Source organism: Drosophila kikkawai, chromosome 2L, assembly GCF_030179895.1.
Source record: "Drosophila kikkawai strain 14028-0561.14 chromosome 2L, DkikHiC1v2, whole genome shotgun sequence".
In the NCBI taxonomy this organism is placed as follows: domain Eukaryota; kingdom Metazoa; phylum Arthropoda; class Insecta; order Diptera; family Drosophilidae; genus Drosophila; species Drosophila kikkawai.
The window spans coordinates 9,136,145-9,158,082 of NC_091728.1; the positions used below are offsets into that span (position 1 = coordinate 9,136,145).

Consider the following 21,938-nt stretch of genomic DNA (forward strand, 5'->3'; position numbering starts at 1 on the left):
AATCTCAAATTGTGCACAGAACTCGTTCATCAAATCATTTTATGGTAACTACGGACCAGATTTTGTTATTCTATGGTAAGGTAAGGAGTAGAAGTGAAATGCATCCCCGGGAAATATCAGAGCAACGGCAACGGGAAAATGCAGCGGCAACAACAGACCAGTTGCAGCTCATTTTTTCCGGCACAAGTTGGAAAAGTGGGTGGGACTAGCTTGCCGCTCTGGGTTCTGGGGGAAAAGGGAAATGGGTCACACGGCTGAGTGCATTTTTGGCGCGTCAAAGATGTCGATGTGCAGGCAGATTTCCACCGACTTGACAGGCAAAAGGAAATGCGAGTAAGGTTTCCTTCGGCAATTCGGAGAAAATTGTGTCGTTGGCCCTGTTTAGGCGTGCCTGCCTATGAAATATGCTAATGATCAACTTGAGACATGTTCAAATTATTGTCACAGCTCGGGGTCCAACAGTTGCTCTTTAAAACTGCAAACTTTGCTGGGGTTTTTCTATTTATTTTGATGGAAGTTGGAAGTTGGAGAAGGAAAACCCTGGCGGGAGAACCGGAAGAGGCCCCCAGACGCAGCTCTCTACTAATTAAGTCAGCGGCTGCCTTCTTTATTACTGGCTTCATATTTTTTCCCACCATTCCATCTTCAATCTTTTCTTTTTATTATTATTTGTTTGTTCTTTTTGTTGACTGTTGCCGCTGGCAACGTTTCGCCACTTTTGTCTCGCTGCGCAAATTGCTGCCAAATTAATTTTTATAAATTTAATTAGCGCTGCATGCCCCTGGCAATTTGATATACTCACAGACAAACGGATGAATAAATTAATCAGTCAAGCGGAAAGAGTCAGTGTTTAGTTTAGCAGCTTCTATAAGTTTTACTTGGCAATACTAATTAAAGGTAATTCCACAAAAGAACTAGATGTGACATTCTGCTGACTGCTGGCTACCTTTCCAGACCAGTTTTTCTCTTTTTAATTGCGACTTTTTTACGCTGTCACTGTTGTTGTTCAGTGGCTAACTAAGGCGAAAGAGCGGAATAGACTCTTTCCACATATACTCACATGCTCCACGGGGAAAACCATGGCAATGGCTGGAGAGGTGGAAAAATGTAATAGAAAGAAAAAGGGAAAAATCAACTTGGAAAACCGTCTAGGTTATTTTAATAGTTTAAATGACAATAATATAAAAAGATATTCTTAACTATCCTTAAATGAAAACCTAAAATAATTTTAGAAAATTTGTTAATAATTTTCGCTTAGTGTTCGCCTTCACAAGCAGCGAATTTTCCCCGACTTTTCCCAGAACTGTAAGCGGCGAATGTGTGATTCTAGCCAATGCAAGGACGAGAGCCCTGGATCCTGCATTAGTTCCCCGCACGGTTCAGTGCTTCAAACTTAATCCTTGCTCTGTTGGCGCCTGTTTTTCCCTGCAGCCCGCTTTTCCGGGCCCTTTTCCTACGCCGATTTCCCCCCCACCGCCCGAGTGTATGTGTGGATCGTTAGTGTATAATTTTAAAGTTGGATTAAGCAAAGGAGCAGGACCTGGGAGCAACAAGGATGCTGGCAAAATCAGGTCAACTGTATGTGTCACTTTTACAGCTTATTATGGCAAACGAAATGGCCCCGCCCCCCTCTCGACACTGCGCCCTCAACTATCTGTTTGTCACCCTGCAGCCTTTTATGGAGCTACATTATCGCATAATGTAATCATTGGCCCAAATGATGGCATGTCCTCAAGACAAATTCTTTGTTATATTAGCCTTGGCAGGCCACACTGAAAGCACGTCCTTGTAGTCCGCTCTGGTCCATAAAACGAGGCAAACGAACGGAGAGCGAGTCCAATAAAATAATAAAAGTAAGTTTAGTTAAAGGCAATGAAAATAACAACACCTCCGTGGCAACAGCTTGTATCTCTGGGCTATAAAAGTGCCATTAATTGGCTTTGCACAGAGCGTAGAGCCGTAGAGGAAAGTTCCAGGAAAATAAGTGGGGAAATAAGAGCAAAGTAAGCAGAATTTATTCTGCCATCTTTAATGCACTCCAACTGCAGTGGATTGATTTTCCATCGATTTGCGACTGGCTGCTAGAAAAGTTTTCTCTCTCTCTCTCTGAAAACTGAAACAATGAAAATCATTCTCGCCTCAGATGGTTGTGAGAAATTTAGCGGGAAATAAAAAGAGGAAAATGGCAAGTGAAGCTAATGAGTTTCCGCTAAAGTTTAAGTGATTTGCGGTCAGTCTTAGTTGCTGTACCTTCGCTTAGTTTTCTGATTCGAGCTTTTAGCCCACTTCTGCCTTGCGCCACTTCATCTTACTCTCAAGTGTCCAATAATGCAGTTTTATGAGTTCTTAGTCCTTTATTTATTCACATACTTTTGACAACCTCTTTGCCCCTTTTCCTTTCCTTTTTTTGTTGTCTTCTGGAGAATTATTTTTGTGTATTTCTTTATAGGAAGGAAAAGCGCAGAAATTTGCATATTTATGGGACAGTTTTGTAAAGCGAAAATCGAGGCAAATAAATCTGCGGGCCATAATGCAGAGGAGAAGAGAAGGTCCGGTCGTAAAAAGCCCTTCTGGCAAAAGTGAGAGCCAAGAGTCGCAGCCCGCCACTTGTATCTGGCTTATTGATCTTCTTTCCGCTCTGATATCTGGGAATATATTAAAAAATTTGTTTACATTCTGCGACGGCAATTTGATGCTTCCTCGCAGATTATGCCGAAAGTGTATGCCAAGAAATTTATTGTGTTTTCACAATCCTTTGTGGCCCCGGCAACTTTTTAATGATCCAAATGCTCGATTGCCCGGGTAACAAACAGCAATTTGTCAGGGCAATATAATGTGAAACTTTTGTTCCACAATAATTGATTTACTTGGCCCCCACTCACCCAACCCCCACCTCGGTTTTTCTTTGCCCATTTTCCCGGCTCATGTCGTCAATCAATTGACGTTGCCAGCACAGCACTCATACGCCACGTGGTCCCAGCTCCAATCCCAGCTCAAGCGCTGATATAACGAGCAAACAATAGCAAACTCGCAATGGCATCGGCATTACATGCTCCGCTGCTGATAACGGGAAATCAGGAGAGTATATGGGTGGGGGTGTGCGAGTGCCTGAGTGTGTTTGTGAACGCATTAGGGGCGTGGCCGGGCGCCTTGATTGATGTCACTTTAGCTGTCGGGCCAACTCGCGATGCCATCGAAGATGATGGAAGTCCCAAGTTCCCGCTCAAGGAGTACGATCTCCGAATTGAGTGATGGCCACGAGTGGAGTGGCCAAAAAAGGGTGTTACATTAAGTATTGAAAGTTGTAAATTTACTACAATTTTCTTTATTATCAAAATATATATTTCATATTCTGAAGCTCAATTACCAGTAAATGATATTTAAATATATTTTTCAACCATGTTTACATGTAAATTAGTTCCAAATTTGTTGCTACAGTTTCCATTACTTTATTTGGAGGGCACACACCCTTCCCCTAACCGATTTTCCGCCTCACTACCCGCTACCATCCCTGATACACATGACATTTCTAAGTAGAAAATAATAATTCCACATGAGACTCGCACAATTGCGCCATTTAGATGGGTTCCGGAGCCAAGAAGGTTCGTTGCTTTGTCGCTTCCTTCTGATCCTGTGAGTGGGTATACTGTACAAAAGTTTCTCGGGGCGTGACAAAGGGCTGCGAATCGAGGGCGTGGCTGAGGCGTCGTCTTTAGCAATGGCGGCCGCAAAATGGCAGCCAGAAATAATGACGCTTATATTTATGAAATTTATGCGTGACACCCACTTGAATGCGAAAGCGAAAATGAGCTTGTCTTTTCTCTGGCGGAGTGTCTTTGACGCTTATCAGCAGGCCGCCAAGAAGCCAAGGAGCCAAGGAGCATGAACTCCTCCTAATATTGCGCTTTTGTCATTTTTAATCTTAATAAAAGAAAGTTTTCGGACTAAAGTGCCGGGCGAGGCAGTTTTATTGCGCCCATCGCCAAGTCGCAGAAAATTGCGGCAACTAACCGAAAGTCGTGAGAACAAAATGTTTATGTCACATGACAGAATGCCCTGTCCTGGCATCTTTGTGTCCTTATAAGGGGCGCGTCATTATTATCAATGCACACTGCCGAGAACTGTCTGTTTCCTTTGGATTTGTGTGTGTGTGTGTATGTGAGAACGACGAAACTTTTGGGCCAAACTTCGTATGAAATAAAATCAAAATATCATAAACACTTGAGCCGAGGGCGCGCGTCTGGTCGGACCAGATATATATTTATTTATTTTTATGCCCGACGAAAAATGCCATTAGATAAATAATACCAAATAGAATTGCCCTTCTTTAGGGAGGGCCGGAGTGAAGGCAAACAAAAAAGTTTGCTTTTCCCGTCGTTTCAAGTTTTTCTTTCACTTTTCGGCCAAGCAAGGCAAATAAATAGAGCCAATAAATGGCTGAAAAATTGATGAGGTTTCTTTATTGAAACTTTCATCCGACACGTTGGCCTTGAAAGTTTTTCAAAAACATTCGGAGTTCCCCTGACGGCAAATGAAATTTAAACAATAAATGCGCCAATTAGTGCTTTTTGCTGAGTTTACTTTCGATCTGCTGACACCCAAAATTGTTTTCTAATATAGCATCGCACACTCAAAGAGTTATTGGCAAGCTTTTTTAATCCATTTTCGATTTCCTGCCTGTATATGCATAAATTTCATTGCCGACGTCAATCTAATCCTGTAAAAAAAAAAACTGCAGTTGCCACAGAACCTGTGAGAGGCAAAAAAATAAAGCGAGTGGGAAAGTATAGTATATACACTGCAATTTTTATTGACTGTCGCACCGAAAATGAAACTGCAAAAAAGGCAGCGAAATCAAATAAACATTCCGCATAAAATAAATTCTGGGGCATATCAAAGAGCGTCAACCAAAAGCGAGTCTGAGCAAATACAATACAATTTTCATGTGCGAAGGGCGGCAATGGGAATGGCAATGGGAGATTTTTGGGGCAGAGTGGCAGCGATTGCTGCAGCAAATGCTGAAAATCAAATAAATCAAATGCTCGTAAATAAATCATTTGAATTTATTTTCATTTGGCCAAAAACGAAATGTTGACAAAATAAAAGCACGATAAATACTCCACGCCCAGCAAACACGTCGCATTCCACCGAGAGGAAATATATGTATATAAATGTATATGTATTTATATGTATTCCAGGCAGCAGCAACAAGAGTCCTAGTGACTGACATTGGACAGGCGGATGAAAGAGCCACTGTGGAGGGCAGGGTTGGTGGTGGGTGTCTTGTCCCCTGCTGAAGGGACCCCGAGATCCTGAATCCCGTGAGCCTGTCACGAGCCAGCGAAAGCTAAAATGTTATTTTCTCACTTCCAGCTTTGCAGCTGGTGTCCTGGCTGCTCCAGTGTCCTGTTTCTGTTTGTATGTGACTTCCACTTGCGGTTAGTTATTCGGTCGTTGGCAAACGCCTCTCAGCAGCCCAGCCAGCAATTGTGTGTCCCCACCCCAAACCCCACACATAAATACATTTCTATTTTATTTTATTAGTGAATGTGCCGCAATCGCCGTCTGTCGATTGTTGGACTACACTATATACCCATGACAACCTGACACGTCTGCCGCAGTGGAGTATCTCTATAATAAGGCGATTATGGGTCACTGTGGCAACCTGAAGAAGCACAATATTTTGTTACTTGAATGGATCAGATCTGAGCTCAAGTGGAATTAAATTTCCTGGAAATTCAACAATGGGGAAAGGGCATTTAAGAGGCATTTAGATCTATCTTGCTTAAGTAACGCAGGGCATTTATGAAACTGCCTTGAATTGTATCTAGTTATAAGTCGAGTTATATTTACCAAGTATTAATATGTTTTTATATTTAAAAACTAAATATCTATATAACTTGTTGCTTCTGATTTATCTTGGCTTTGTTTACATTTACATTTTTCAATTAATCAATTTTACTTTAATTTAAAAATATCTGTTGGTCATCTGATCCCAAGTCTCTTAGTCAAAACTCATTCAACATCGACTTTCGGGAAAAGTTTTAGACAAATTAACAAGGTAAGCTCTCGGCTCCAGTGCAAAAATGCAGCTTTCAGCAGGATAGTCTGACGAAGGTGCTCCTCCTTGGCAATCCTTTAAGCCCGAGAATTGCTTATGCCAAATGCCGGGCAGAGAACATTTTCAACAAGAGTTTCTCCTCCGACTTCCTGTTCCCTGCGGTCGGATGTCTTGGGCTGCAGCTCTCTACATCGCAAATGAATGCTGAGCTGCTCTGCAAATTACTGCTGGCTGAAAAGTTTCCCCAGCCAGCCATCCTGTAATTAATTACATTTTATTTAAGCTCCCGGTGGCCGACGGGGGGGACGATTGATTATTTTGTGTGCGCATATTTGGCGCTTCATTTGTTTGCCAGCCCGCAGAACTTGAGCTGGAGTTCCACTTTCTGCGGTAATCCGATGCCGAAAAGCTGCAGACTTACAAGTACGGCACGTACTTTCATCTATCCACCCAACAATGTCTCGCTAATTGAATTGTTAAGCGCATTTGATGCGTTTGCTAAGTTGCTGTTGGGATGCAATTTTGTTGAGGATTTCGCTGGGAGCGTACACACAAACATTTCGCGCTGAAAGCTGAGTGGAAGTGGAAGACTGCTTGTCTGCAACAGGCAATCTGCCTGGTTTGTCCGGAAATGCGGGTTATAATTGTTTCCCCCCTCCAACAGCACACTGAGGAGAAAAAAGTACTCATATCAAATTATATTATAAATAATCAAGCCACTCAAGAGCAGGGAACCCCTGATTACTAATAATCTAAGGTTGTCTGTGCTACTGAAACAATTAAAAATCAAATTATCTTCAGTTTTTAAAATTTTTTATTATTTATATTGCACTTTAAAGATATCCCCTGTTTCTCAGTGCATTTACTTTACCGACTCCTGCCGCCTTTATTCACTTTGTTGTTCTGCAACTGTGAACAGCATCAACAACACAATAAGGACATACATATGTTGCCTGCTTGTTCTGGCTTCTCTGTTTTTACAACTTCAAGTTTTTCATGTTTTTTCCATATATACTTTTTTCCACCGCTTTATAGCTTTTTATTTTTTATTATTCCTGGATTTTTTTTATTTATTTTTTCGCTTTTTGGTTCGGTTTGCCAGATGTTGGCTTTGGCGGGCTATGTGGGTCACTCACTTTTTGCGCTGTTAACTCATTTGAATTGCCCGTCAACAATTGTGAAAACAAAGCGAAAACTTTTGCCATTTGTTCGGGCAACAACAAACAGCATCCGACAACAGCAATAAAAACAGGAAAAATGTAGCAGGGAGTGTGAGGGTAGCCAGACAGAATGCAAGAGCGCTTAGGGACTTTAGCCATATCTGCTAATTCCTTAGATCATCCCCAAGCAAAGCACAGATATATTTAATTGTAGAGCAAAGTTTGGGACAAGTGGGGGAAGCAAATGCACTTCTGTGCGGCTTCAATATATTTTAATTACTTTGGCTAAAAGGTATTTCTGTCAGATGAAGCAATTAGGTATATACTTTTTAAAGAAGAGATGAACAAATAATACAGTTTCCCTAAATTGACAAACAAGAAACTACCTTTTCTGTTCTTTACTTCGTTTTTTTAGGCTCATCTTTTTTTTCCAGGACTCCTGAATGTCTTACCTAACTTAGGTTCAGCTGTCAGCCATTTTAGTCAAGTCCACAGCAGGTGGCCAGCCACTTGGGCTGGGATATTTCCCATAAATAAACGAGTTGATTTCCTGTGGCTCTCATAAACTTGTCATTCCGTTTCCATTCGCTGGCTATCACATTTCTTTCGTTGCTGCTGCCGCGGCCACTTTCTTGCAAGTGAACTTGGCTAATTTACTTGGCTTATTTCCCTCCTCCCTTGCAAGTTTATATTCATTAAACTTCCGCCACATTTTGCGCTTTATATTTTGGCGCTTTCAAATGTCGGCCCGGGACACTCGACTTGAGGGGGATTCCCCTACCATCCTTGCGGTTAGTTCTGGCCGGAAAGTTTATGCTTTTGTATTTCCGCCGGAGCTGGGCAACAGTTTTCCCCACTTCGTGTTCATTTTTTTTTCTGTTCGTTTTTCCCAGGACTTCATCTTGTGCCGGAAAAGTGCAATTTCAAAATTTGTGCTGCATTGAGGCTTTCTTTCTTTCGGTTTTTTTTCCCGTTCTTTGGCCCGGCTCAAAGTAAAGTTAAGAAATGAGCATGTTTAACTTTTTGGCAGGCAAAAGAACCGGGAGACAGACCGAAAACAGCAAAAAATTCTTGTTTGCCGACTTAAATTTCCTTCTCTGGCTTCGAGTTACACAAGTGCAAGGCAGCAGCTGCCGTTTGAGCAGAAGCTTGCATAAATTTGCATAAATTGCGTAAAGGAGGATTATAGAGCTGGCAAAATGACTTAAAGCCGGCAAGCCTGACGCTAATTTCCCTGACCTCAATTCTCATTCCTCCCCCCCTAGGGCACTGCGATGAAAATTGTCTTGTTATTGGGAAGAGATTCAGTTTCGCGTTACTAGAAATTATCTTACGTATTATAAAAACAAGAACACTTATTAAAAAAAAAATAATAAAGCATATAAATCTATTTTTGAGATTTTGGGTTTAATTAAAACATTTTAAAATATTAGGAAATAATTTAGAAAATTCAAAACTTAGGTAAAACTATTAATTAGGAATTTTATAAGCAAAACGGAGCTATGCCTTTATAGGAGATTAGCATTATAGACCACCTAAACCGTGTACTTCTAAACACAAATACTTGTTTTATCATAATTATCAAATTAATAAATTCACAACATTTTCCCCAGTGACTTTCCAATTTTTATTCATATTTAAGCACACCAGTTGGCTCACAATTGATTTGGCCAGCTTGCGCTGTCGGCTTACGGGTTTATGACAAAACCACCAATAACCCATCAAAGTCCAGAGCAGGCCATTTGTATGCGGCACTCAGCGCCAGAGCGAAGCAATTGAGTCACTAATTACTTTGCCTCGGCTTTAATCGTTTTGAGCTCGCTCCTCCTTTGGCCAGCTGTCCATTAAAAGTCTCTTCCCAAGTGGGCCAAATTGTTAAAGAACATTTTGGGGTGAGGATTCGGAGAGAAGGTAGAGAGCAGAGTCGGGGCTTAGCCATTACCCCTTATAGCATAAACAATTAAATATTTAGGAGCTTGTCCACGCCCCAGGATAAAGGTCAAGGCTGTGGCCAGGACTGGCAAACCTCCCCCGGCGGACTTTGCTCGGTTTTAGCCGCGTTAATTGGCCCGCCTTGGATAGGCCTTTTGTTTGGCCTGGGCCCAGAGACCAGAATCAGGCCCAAGTAAGCTAATGGCCAACTCGACGGCCAACTGTTTGAGCAGCGTTTGAGAATTTCCAAGGCGAGTTAAGCATCTAATTGCTAAGATTTCGGTGCTACCTTGCCCGGAGCTCATTCAAAACTGGAGCAGAGCCTTGGCAATTGCTTAGCCAACTAAATAACAAATCCCTTCAAGTGCAGCAGTTAATCAGAGGAATATAAACAGTGTTGCTGAAGCAAATGGTACGAATGTATACTTAGAAAAGTAACTTTTGGAGTTGTAAGACTCCCTATAAAAAAATCCAGAAGTATTACTTAAACTTGTCAATCAATCAGAAACATGAAAAGCTTCTGACACACAAGATAATGCTATCAAAACCATCAACTTTGTTTAGATAACTCTATTAATAGTAAAGTCCATGTATCCACCTAGCCCTGTCAATCATTAAAAAGTTGGGCTTCCATATTTTTGAAACAACTAAACTTTATGCGAACGAAACCCAATTAAGTGGCCACTAAACCGACCGAAAATTGCGAGAAATGCTTGCTTAGAGTTTTCGACATTGTCATAAGTTTTTAATAGCTGCAGGATAATGGTGAATGGGTGTGTGTCTGCGTGTGTATTTTGGGCGACATTGTTGCTGACATAAATAAAGGGGAAATTTTAATTACCCTGCCACAAACTGGCACAAGGCCATAATTGTGAATATTTTAATTACCAAAACTCCGGCGAAATAAAACAGACAAACTCAAAGAGAAACCGAAAGTGTATTTACCTAATTAAGCATTCAAGGCCGCGAAAAGAACCTTCAATGGTGTAATATACATATATAAATATATATATATTTTTTGTGGATCCAGTGCAAAATTATAGCTCGAGTTGTACGGAGAAATATTAATGCCAACAACTACTATGATAAACGCGCAGCGTTTTGATTTATGTGAACGCCATAAATGTGCAGCGTGCAAATTGCAAAAGTACCTCAAAGGCAAAACCGACAGCAACGACCACCGCCGCAGCAGCAACTCATTAAAAATAGTGCAAATCAACAAAGCCGGAAGGTAGACAGCAGGAGCGGTGAGAGCAACTGGAGAGTCCGCCAAACTTATCACTTTAATCACTCCGACTCGGCGGCGGCTGCGGCAGCGGCAGCGGCAGCGGCAGCGGCAGAAGGATATTGCGGCTAGGTGTCGCGGATTCTTGGTCCTGGAAAAACATCGAGGCAAATTAATTGCTCAGCGCTTTGCGACTTTCAGCAGCTTGTTCACGTACAGCCGCTGAAACTGGTGCTGCAAACTGAAACTGCGTAGTTATGGTCGATCCATTAAAAATCTTTTGGGTTCTGACAAATAGCACCTATTTGGGTAAGTGTGCCCGGCCATTTCGTATACCCTGTAATCCCGTAATGTGAGTGCGTGTAATGAACTAGCCACTTAGATGTGCATATGATATCTCACCGTCGTTATGCTTATGTAAATGGTCTCGTGAAAATTTCATGAAGTGTAATTTGTGGTATATGCGAGGCATCTGAAAGGAGCAGAAAGCCCACAGAATCTCACGGCGTCTCTGCACGTGTGTACGTGAGGGATCCTGGCTAACGACACCTCGGGGGCTGTGGCGCCTTTCCTTTGCTTCACTTTAAATATGCATTCATATTTCCCGGTGCGTCTAGCGTAATTCTCTTAGTTGATTTCTTGATGTCATAATGAAGACGGCAGCCAGGCCCTTGAGCATATACTTACAAACAAGAAAAATAATAGGTCTCTTTGGCCAGAAAGAGGAGAATATAGCCATTAAAAAATAGAATCACAGAGGAATACATCAAATTATAAGGATATTATATAGTTAGTAAGCACTATACCACTTACACCAGTAATTATAAGCTTTACACTTTGATTTTAGCTGTGATTTAAAAACAAGAAAATAATTTCACACTTTAGTTAATTTCTGTTTAATTTGTTTATTGTTTTGCTTTACTATTCTGCATAGTGACTTTTTCTTCTATCTGAAACTTTCTTGTCTAGACGAAAACTTTAAATTAATTTTGTATTAGTTAGCGTGACTCTTAATTTGCCTCTTTTGGGCCAAAGCCATAACCCCGCCCGCAACGCAACAGATCTGATCTGATAAAAGCGCAATTTCTACGCGAACAAGCTTTTTAATTGCGGCTTTCGGTCTTTCAGCCCAGCACCCATAGCCCCCTTAACCCATTCCCAACGAAACCACCCCCTTGTGCCCGGATGTAGGTCGTAATTAACACGCCAGTGGACCAGTTGGTTAATGAACAGCGGCGATGAGAGCGATGAAAACGGGGTCCATAAACAAGGTCTCCGACTCACCTTGTCTTGCCCCAGAACTCATTATGACTGACAAAATATTTGTCAACTCATCAACGCTGTCGAGGCCAACCGAGAATAGGGACATATTTTTCAAAATCGGTGTACCCATACACTCAAAATAAGAAAAGTGTACTACTTTGACTTTGCGTAAACCATTTATATTTTAAAATTCCTGATTTATTTATCTGTTCAAGTTCTTTTTCTTTATTTTTTTTGAGCTACTTATAGAGAAATATTATTATATTTATATTTTATATTATTAAGCACATTTAATTAATGTTAACTGCATTTAATTTATGTTTATTTTTGATAAACCATCCTGAAATTTAGGTTGTACCTCAAAAACTGAAATACATTTTCTTATTATTTAATAAATAAATCAATTTCATCTTCTTCTTTATTTGAGTTCACTGTCGTATTATTTTTTCCCGGATTATTTTGTTTTGTTGCTTGACTCTTTGTTTGACACTGGCCGCCGAGCACAGTTTTTAATTAGTCGGGCTAAAAGGAAACTCGCAGGACTTTTAATGTGTGCAAAAAAAAAACCTCTTCTAAACATTTCATAAGTTTAATTAACAATTTTTTGTTGGTTAACTCGCACAAAGGCCCGGCGGGCGAGTGGGCATAAAGCTGAAGTGCAGGTCACTTCCGGCATCGGATGTTGGTAACGATGATCATCAACATCGGGGGCCGGCTAATGAATACAAATAATCCGCGCACTCGGCCCGGGTTTTAATTGAAATTTCAGCAGAACGCAGGAGTACAGAGGCGGAGCCTCACAAGCCAAAGGCCCCGAAAAAATTCGAGCTGACCATCATCAAAGTTAATGAGCTGCACGCTACTGGATGCGTGAAAAAAAGAAAAATGGGAATTGAATACATGGCGGACCGGACCCAAAGGGTATTATTTGGATTTCGTAGGGTTCAACGAGTTCATTAAGCGGATTTAATTGTACTCTTTTCGGGGGATGCCTCAAAGGTTTTTCCTGTGAGATTTGTTTTTTTTGTGCTTAATCAGCTAAGGGAGGCACAGAATTATGCGTAACTTCTTAAGTTTGCTTAAAACCTAACATATTTTTATTTAAAATTAATATGGAAAAGAGACAGGAATTTTTTCGAAAGATTTATTTAAATATTTAATTAGAATTGTTATGCAATGTTTAATTCTATAAATAACAAGAATTTACTTTGTTTATTCTTTGGTTTCAATAATTACTGATCTAAAGAATTTTTAAAATTTTTTAATATTTTTCATAACTTCAAAAATATTATCCATCTTCAAGAATTCATGAGGAGCTGCTTAAACTAAGATCTTCATTATTTTTTATTTGAAAACTTTTAAATATTGATACAGATTCAGAATTCATATGTTCTACGAATGACTTATTATATAATTAAAAATAATTTAAAAAAACTTATAATTTATTTAAATTACCTAATGGACACCATTATTTACGAAAAAATAATTGCAGCAACTGTCAAGTGTCAACAGCATTTGCTGGCAAGATCAGAGTGCGCAGACCGCAGTCATAAATTAATGGTGAAACTAATTATAAAGTCACAAGCACATATGTACGTGCCATCTCACCTCAATCAAGTGTGTGTGTGTGCCAGAAGTCAAATGGGCTGCCATTATGCCCATGCCTGAACTGATAAATCCACCAAAACAAAACAGAACCCTTGGCTTATGAATACATCAACATAATGCGTTCATGCGGGGGAGTGGGTGTATAAAAACTGTCAGACAGTTTAAACTTTTGCCACATGACATATCACGCATACGCACTGTTAACATCCTTTCCTTTCCGCTTCCCGACATGCGGCGCATTCAACTAATAATAACTTTCACACGCACAAACGGGTGGTATTTCCCTAACCATCCGGGGTAACCGCCCACCCATCGATCCCTGTCAATATTTGTTTTACTCTGCGTAACCAAAACTTTTTTGCATATTACACAGAAAACTAAAAGCGAGAACTTAATCCAAAATACATGAGTAAACACAACATGAGATTATCATAAACTTGCTGAAAATTTATTGCGAAATGTGTTGTGCTTGTGTGTGTGTGTGTGAGCACTAAGCTCCGCTGAACGCCTTGAGGATTAAATTGTAGCCACGAAAATAATTCCGGTTATTTATTCTCACTTTATTTGTATGTATTTCCAGTTGTGCATATTTATCTATTTATTTGTTTGTTTTGTTGTCAAACGCTTCGCCCTGAAAACTAATTAGCAAATTAAAACTTGTAATTTATTTATTTGTGGCACAACTTTGAGGGAATTTGCGTAACTGGATTTTCTGGCAACGCAATTATGCCACGGGGCCAAACAGCCTGGGGTGACTAATAAGACAATTTAGGTTTTCTTTGTTAGACAAATACACTTGCGCCTTTGAAGTTGAAACTTAAAACTTTTTAAGCAGTGGAGTAACGATTTAATATGTGTGTAAATAAGTGTGCAAACTATAAATTTACATTGAATTTTAAGAGCAAACAGATGAAAAACCCTATGGTAATAAATTCAAAAATGTATGAGTGCATTAGACCAAAACTTGTTTTAAAGTCCTACTTTAAGTGCCAGCATATTTTCCTCTCCAGTCAATCGATACATTTTATCTATCAAATATTAGATATTATGACTGTGGTAAAACAGAAGCGTCCGATAGAGCCACCCGAAGCTTGGGATAAGCCGAACTCAGTGACAGCACAAAAAACCCAGGGAAACCCTTACAGATTCCAGTTGTCAAAGGGAAAGCTCCACGAGTCCCGCAGTTTTTCCCCTATTTCCCCCCTCCATCCTGTCAGTCTTAATGTGATGCGCTTTGTTGCCTTTTTGAAAATGTTGCTTCCTCTGCTTTTTACTCAAAAAGTAAAAAAAAAAACTACTTTGACTATCTCTAGGGTAGGGTGAGTCTTACGGTGTAGGGTGTGCTTCTAGGTTTGCCATGGCTGATTTGAACAGCTCTGACATTTGACGCCACTTTGCACACATTTTTCCCTTTCCACTCCCCACTCCCATTTCTCCTTTTTTTCTATTATTTATTTTGCTTTGCTGAACAAAAAATAAAGAGAGAAGAAGAACAACAAAAACGAATTCTAAAGCAGCATATAAAATAGAGAAATGTTTACGGGGGGTCTGCAGAAAGAGAGAAAAAAAAGAAAGAAAAGCGAAGAGAAAAAACTAGTTCCAGCCGTCAGTCATTCACGGACTGACATATGGCTTATGGGTGGGCGTTGGTGCTGAAGGGGGCGTGGCCGGGCTTGTTAGTGTGCCAGTTATGCGGCCATAAATAGCTGACGGCTCCTCACCTGAAACAGCCACTGCCACAGCCACTGGCCTTCAGTCCCCTTGCCCCGGGGCCATGAGCCGCCTCTTACCTGCACGTTAATAGTTTAAAGTGAGCCCTTTTGGCTGGGGTGGAAAATCAAGAGGAGAGAGCCTTCCAAAGGTGGACGAGCCGGCAGAGCAGTTCACTTTGCTGCTCAATTTAACACCAGCAAAAAAAGCAAGCAGCCACTTTAACCAAGTTAAGCCGAGAGTTTTTGGCTTTTAAGTAGGGAAAGCAGTGGCTTATAAATTTATAGGTTGGGAAAATTTATATAAAAATGGGTTAGATTTTAATAGTATTTGATAAATTTCGTTAATTATCTAGTTTATGTCTTGATTTAGCAATGACAAGTATACACATTTTCTCAAAAACTCATCATTTTTCCAACAACAACTAAGGCGGTCTATGCCAAGTCCAATTCAGTTTCATGTCAAGCACTTTCAGTTTCAGCTTTGTTTACTTGGAAACTAGGTTCTCATTCTGGTTTACCTTACCATAATGCCAGAGTGCCAAAAAATTAAGTCAAGATAGCTGAGAGCGAGTCATCAACAAAAAAAAAAGGGGGGGACTAAAACACAGGGAAATGCAATTTCCACTACCAGCGATGTTTGCTCACCGCCCAAGTGTGTATGATGTGTGTGTGTGCAAGGGTGTGTATTTGTATTTATTCAGTATAGCTACACACATCGTGCAGGTGCTTGGTACTTGGAGAATTCTGTGAGTCGGTTTTCCTAAACGCTTTTCCCTTCTTCTGGGGTCTTATTTATTCGAGCTTTCCGCTTGAGCTGCTACTACCCCGGAAAACGAGTGGCCTATGTGTGTGTGTGTGTGTGTGTGTGTGTATTTATTTTTGCTCATTTCTCATTTTCTTTCAGTTTGCCTCATTTTCTTTCATTTTCTAAGCCAAAAGAAGGACCATATTACGTGCTAGACTTACCTCCAAACTAAATAAAGCAAAGAGCTAAATTCTAAATTTGATTCTATTTGGCTTGCCCACCCCGTTCATATACACTCACCTATGTGTGAAGAGGGACTCCGGGTAGTGAGTTTATTCATTTTTTCATTTCATTTTTTTAGCTGAAAGGGTTCTCAAATTTGACTTGAGCATGTTCGTGCTGCATTCAAATAAGTGAATGAATGATGTGTGAGCAGAAGAAATTAAAGTGGCTTGCCATAAACACTGACCAAAGTGCTCTTCACCCCCAAAAAGGGCGAGTGAGCATTGCTTTTCACATATTTAATGAGTTTTTCAAAGCTCGCTGTAAAGTTCCTATATGCCGGCAACTTTTGATCAAATTCAATCAAGTTTCTTACAAAGCAAACAAAACCGATGTTCGGTCCCAAATAGATTAAACAATTTACCAGTTTCTTCGTTGCACTTGGCAGAGTTTGGCCAGTAAAACATCAAAAGTTTGCCCAACACTTTCGCTTGGCTGCCACAGATTGTGTTTCCCATTTATGTCATCTGCCAATAACCAGAAATGCACATAGCAAAAACTAGTCAACATACAACGAACACATTCATTTTTGGCCTTTGACATGGCCGTCTTTTGTTTATATAATGGCCAAATAAATTGCACGCTTGCGAAATACTAGAGACATATTTTCATTCGTTAAATGAAATTTGAAAACATGCTTTGAAAAAGATTAAAGCACTAAAGGAACCAAGTCCATTTAATATAAGGCTTTTGCAGGCGAAAGGATTTTGGCTCTTTCGATATTACGTATACGCAACGAGGCACTGGCACTTCCGCCTGCCGGCAATATTAATTCTCCCCTTCTCACTCCCCTTCGGCTGTCTGCTCTTTTATGATGTGTGACTGCCAGGTTCGGTTACTTTGCAAAAGAATATTTATTTTGGTAGAGAATATACTTTTATCATGCACACATATATACGTATTATAACATATATATTTATGCCAAAGTTTTGCCAACCTTTTGTGCTTTTTTTGTAGTACAAAAATTGTGAAAACAGATTATTGCTTCCGTCATGTGGGAAATGCTATAAAAACGAAGACGAAGGACCTTTTAAGTCATGCCCAGGCTCTTGGGAAAATTGAACGTTTTAAAACACTTTGTTAGTTAAACTGACAAAGGACGACGGACTCGTAAAAATATTCAGGCAGCCAAATGGAATGTAACTTAATTATTTAGGGAAAACTTAAGAGCCCGAAAAGGTTTTGAATGTTTATGGAAGGACTTTGAGGGGATTTCATATTCGAAGGGAAAACAATTGTCAAGTTCTAGAAACTTTCTCGAGGGGAACTGCAAAAATCCACGCTTATTTGTGAAGTGCAATTCCGGTGTTCGCCCTGAGCTCTCCTGCTCGAATAAAACTCATTAACGCACGTTCCCTCCGAAAACTAAGCTACACAACTATTCAGAAAGTTTTGTTTGGCAAGACATTAGCAGGAAATAAGCAAATAAAGCGAGGCAAACAAACGTCCCTGCAGCTGCAGGAAAACCTTCAATCCGCTGTGCACTTTGCCAAAAACTTATTTCGCTTTCAACTGGCAGCAGCAAGGGGGACAAAGTTTTCACTTTGAGTGGATTGTTTTGTGATTTTTGTTCGCTTTTAGTTTTGCAGCTTACGCTTATGCGCCTAGAAAATAGTTGGGGATATTTTTGGCGAAGGCTTTGTCAGTATGTTAACAATTTACTAAGCACTCAGGCAAATTAGGGAAGTTTGTCAAAAATCTTATTTATTATTATTATTCTTTTCTTTTAGTTATGTGTTGTGAGTGTGAGTTATTTAAAATTAAATATAATTTTGGTTTAGTGTTGAATTTTTGTACAATAAGTACCTTATAAATATATATACATATGTGCTGTATTTCACTCTTTATGCCTGCCACGTTTCGGGCATAAACCAACAAGTTTACGACTTCCTTCACCGCCAAGGAGGCACGCACACAATTTGTCAATCAATAAATTTGCTATAATTAATGCTGCTTATTGGCATTTCATGCACTAAACGCACCGCACCAAGCAATCTATATATAAGTATATACTGTGTCTATATCATGGCTTCTCTTCTTTTTTCTCATTTGCAGTTACAAAATTTGTACGCATTGGTATCGCCGACAAAAACGATTCACCGCCATATTTCGATAGATTTCTGTACGAGACTGAAATCGATGAAAATGCCGATTTGCAGAGCACAGTCCTCACTGTCAACGCCAAGGATCACAATGAGTGTGAGTAGCTAAACCCAAGGACCAGACATAAGCCATAAACCATAAGCCCTACCCCTTAACCAATTTTATGTCATTTTGCCATTGTCTTAAATTGGATTTCCACTCGGGCCAAGGAAATCTATCGTACTTAAACGCTCGGGCCAAAGAATAAATTGCATATATTGCATTGGGTTCTGTGGGTTCTGTGTGTGCTCATGTCATGGGCAATGATTTGCATTTGAAAGATATTAGGTTGCAGACAGCTGCTTCAGGGCAAGATTTTCACGAGTCAGAGAATTTCATTAAACATATTTGCGAAACTTTTCTGAGCAATTAGGCATGGGCATTAACAAAGAGCAAAAGACTCTGGCAAAGGACCCAATAATAATTAATTAAACGTTATAAACATAGTAAATTGAATAATAATAATAATAGATTTCATTTCATAAAGATGTATGCATTCTGAACTGTAAAATCTTTTGTCATTGATATATTTATAGTGAAATAAGCAAATACAGACAAAAAGATTAATATACAATGATAACCAGAAACAGGAATTGATTTACCTTAGCTTGAATCGAACTGTCATTCCCTCAAGTTGAAATATATGGAGCAATAACAGAGTCATTCGAGAACAATTGCTTACATGATGTTTGCCAAATCATGCGGCAGTTACATTTTCAGTCAGTTTGAGCCATGAATCCAACGACTTCCTTCCATAAAGCACGAAAAAATTATACGAAAATGTACATATAGGATGTCATAAACATTTAGAAAAAACCAATTTGGCAATTTCCCGCATGGGGCCACAAATTTATGCATAAATATTAAAGCGGCGCTTCGAGAACATTTTTCCAGCCCACGCGCCCAGGCTCATAATAAACATTTACAGCATTTATTTATTTTAATGCTGCGCAGCCATTGTCAAATATTATTAGACACTGGCCATGTACCACAAATATTTGCGAAATATTAACAAATAAAGGCTCATTGAAGGCAAAGATACACAGCAAGCAGAAGATACAGCCCAGAGTCATGCATAAATCCATAAAATACAAAGACAAACACAAATGAGGGGCAAGTGAGCATCTAATATGCGTATTTGTATATTTCTCTATTGATTCCCAAGCGGAAATTATTATTGTTGTTACTGCGAGGGGAGTGGGTGGAGTTCTGAGTTTGCGGCAGATACGATTTGCAGCACGAAAAACATTCAAAATCTCATTGAGAGCGTTTAACAACTTTTTCCCCACCGATGGGAGCCACGCCAAGCTTGCGGGCAGAACTTTGTCTTTCCTTGGATCTGCCTCCATGACAGAAACAGCAACAGCTCGCAAAGGACATTCAAGGGACGGATGTCTGGATCCTTGTTGACGCCGGCGCGACGACAGCGAAAAAAGCATTAACCCGAATTGGAAAAAATGGTCGCAACAAAAACACAGTGCCACAAAATAAGTATTTGTCTGAATTTACAAATGGTGAAGTTTTGTTGCGAAAAAAGCACAAAAAATATAATAAAAGCTGTACAATTTTCGTAGTTTCAAAACATTTTCAAATCTGCAAATATTTCTGTAGCAGTTAATCCCTTTAAATAAATTTTTTTAAGCTCAGCTTTTGTTTTAGCTTTTATTTACATAAAAAATAATAATAATAACAGAAAATGTTGGCCTAGATAAATTCCATAAAATCGTTTGCAGACCAGTGTAGTCCCTTACGGGAATGGAAAACAACGCCGGCAAACGGAAGAATAAATGCGCTCACGAAAAATTGGGAACTACTCGGCGACGGGAAAAGCTTTCGCTACTGCGGATGGAATATGAATTGAAGGCTGCGCGGAATGGAAACAGGGTCAGGAGAAATCTTTTATGTGATTTCTTGCGTTGCCATGCTTTCCTCTACTTTTCAAATGCGAATATCGAATGGAGTTGTAAAACTTTTGTGCCACTGCGTGCCGCATTCGAAATTTATGAGGGAAAAGATTATTTATTTGAGTGTGCGCGAGTGGTTGCCACATGTGTTGGCCAAATGTTGTCACATTCGAGGCAGTTCTAAGAACTTCTCCCGCTCAAAGGAAACGATGCTCATTTATTTCCCCGTTTTCCCTACAACACATCCCTTTAAAAGGACATTCTTAAAGGCGCACCGCTTAGGTGCTTCCGAAGACAAAACAAAAAGTCTTACAAAAACACTTAGCTGCCACCCTCAACCTTCAAGAGAAATAAAATAAAAAAAAACGTACACGCGAAAGCCTAGAAAGATCAAAACAAGACCAGAAAGCAGACAATGCTTTCCCTCCACTTTTGAAAATGACTTTTCATGCTAAATAAGTACACACAGACAACAGCAGAGAGAGATTTTTACTGCCTTGGTCTCGGTCTTGGTCTCAGCCTCGGTTGCTCCCATGTGTGCCCGAGTCCCTGGTGTCTGTATATTAATTTATTATCATTATCAGTGATTTAAAAATGGCGTCATGACATCGTAAATTGTAAACGTCATTATCTAAGGCTGGGGACTACTTAACACGACTCGCCTGAACTACTCCTAATGCCCCTGTTGTTGTTCTTCTCTGGCATTATAAAACATTATCAAAAACAAACAAAAACAAAAAGAAGCACAAGTAGATGTTTAAACTAGAGAATATCTTATAGGTTTTCCTCGAGCGATGAGCAGTAAATTTGATTGTTGAAAAAGAATAAAACATAAATTGCTTGTGCGAGGTGTGTTGCTAAAATTGCAGATATATTTTGTTATGTTTTCAAGTTCATACATATGCAAATATAATGTAGAAATAAAGCAGGCTTGAATATTTGTAAACTTCAAAATAGCTGATTTCTCCATCAGTTCATTTTATCGACTCAATGTGAACAGATCACATATTCGTCAAATAATTCCAAATTGAAAAAGAAAAAATATCTCAACAGCTTAGTTATGTATAGCGTATCCCGAAAGAGATCTCATTGGTTGAGAAACGAGTTCCTGAATATCATTCCTTCGAAGCGGCTACGCCTGAATGGCTCCACAAAAACAGCTCGAAATAATCAAATTTTCACTGAAACTCCAACAAAAACAGAAATAAATAAGAAAATTAAAAAAGAAGCTGATCCTTTGATTCCCAGTGATTTTATGAAAGGATTACCCGTACTCTTGGACTCGGACTCGAGTGATTTGGAAACAGAAACTCAGACAAGACATCGTAAGACTGCAAAAACCACAAATGAAAATGTGTTTTCCTATAAACAACTGCAAGATATTTGCTCTGATATGATCCAACAAAGTGAACAACGCCTTAAAGAAGAATATGAAGTGCAGCTTACCAAGGCAATGGCTGAGCAATATGATACTTTTATCAAATTCACTCAAGATCAAATGTACCGAGAAATGGGTTATGATCCCAGTTATTTATCTTAGAGACTTTTTATTATCATTGGTTCCTAAGAATGCTTAAGAGCTTGGATAGTATTCCACCTAGATGATATTATCAACAGAAACTTATATATGTTATTAATGTTTGTCTTAAATTTATGTTTCGTTATAAATGTTTGCAATTAAATAATATGTTCCATAAATTTTACTGTAATTTTTCTACAATTATTTACAACTTTTCAAGCTACTCTCTTGCTGAATCGCTAATTGCGCAGAAAGCTGTTAAGGCCAACAAACAGCAAAAGCCAAATGTGGCCAAGTTATAATGCCTCAAAACTCGAGCTTCCTGACATCCTGTTCAGCCAACTTCCAGCATATAACATCCAGCATCCAACCCCTCTCCATCTTT

The 21,938-nt window shown here is 39.6% G+C and overlaps 1 protein-coding gene across 5 annotated transcripts in view; it reads left to right on the forward strand.

Annotated features, from left to right (window-relative positions):
* CadN2 (Cadherin-N2) overlaps positions 1-21,938 on the forward strand; it is a 75,099-nt gene that overhangs the window by 29,281 nt on the left and 23,880 nt on the right. For 2 of the 5 annotated variants that reach the window (XM_070283426.1, XM_070283428.1), the window contains exon 3: positions 18,044-18,187. In XM_070283426.1, coding sequence (XP_070139527.1) covers positions 18,044-18,187 — 144 coding nt within the window. Of the gene's footprint in view, positions 1-10,630; positions 10,688-17,686; positions 17,734-18,043; positions 18,188-21,938 lie in introns of those variants that run through there. The other 3 variants (XM_017166948.3, XM_070283427.1, XM_070283429.1) reach the window with 3 other exon arrangements.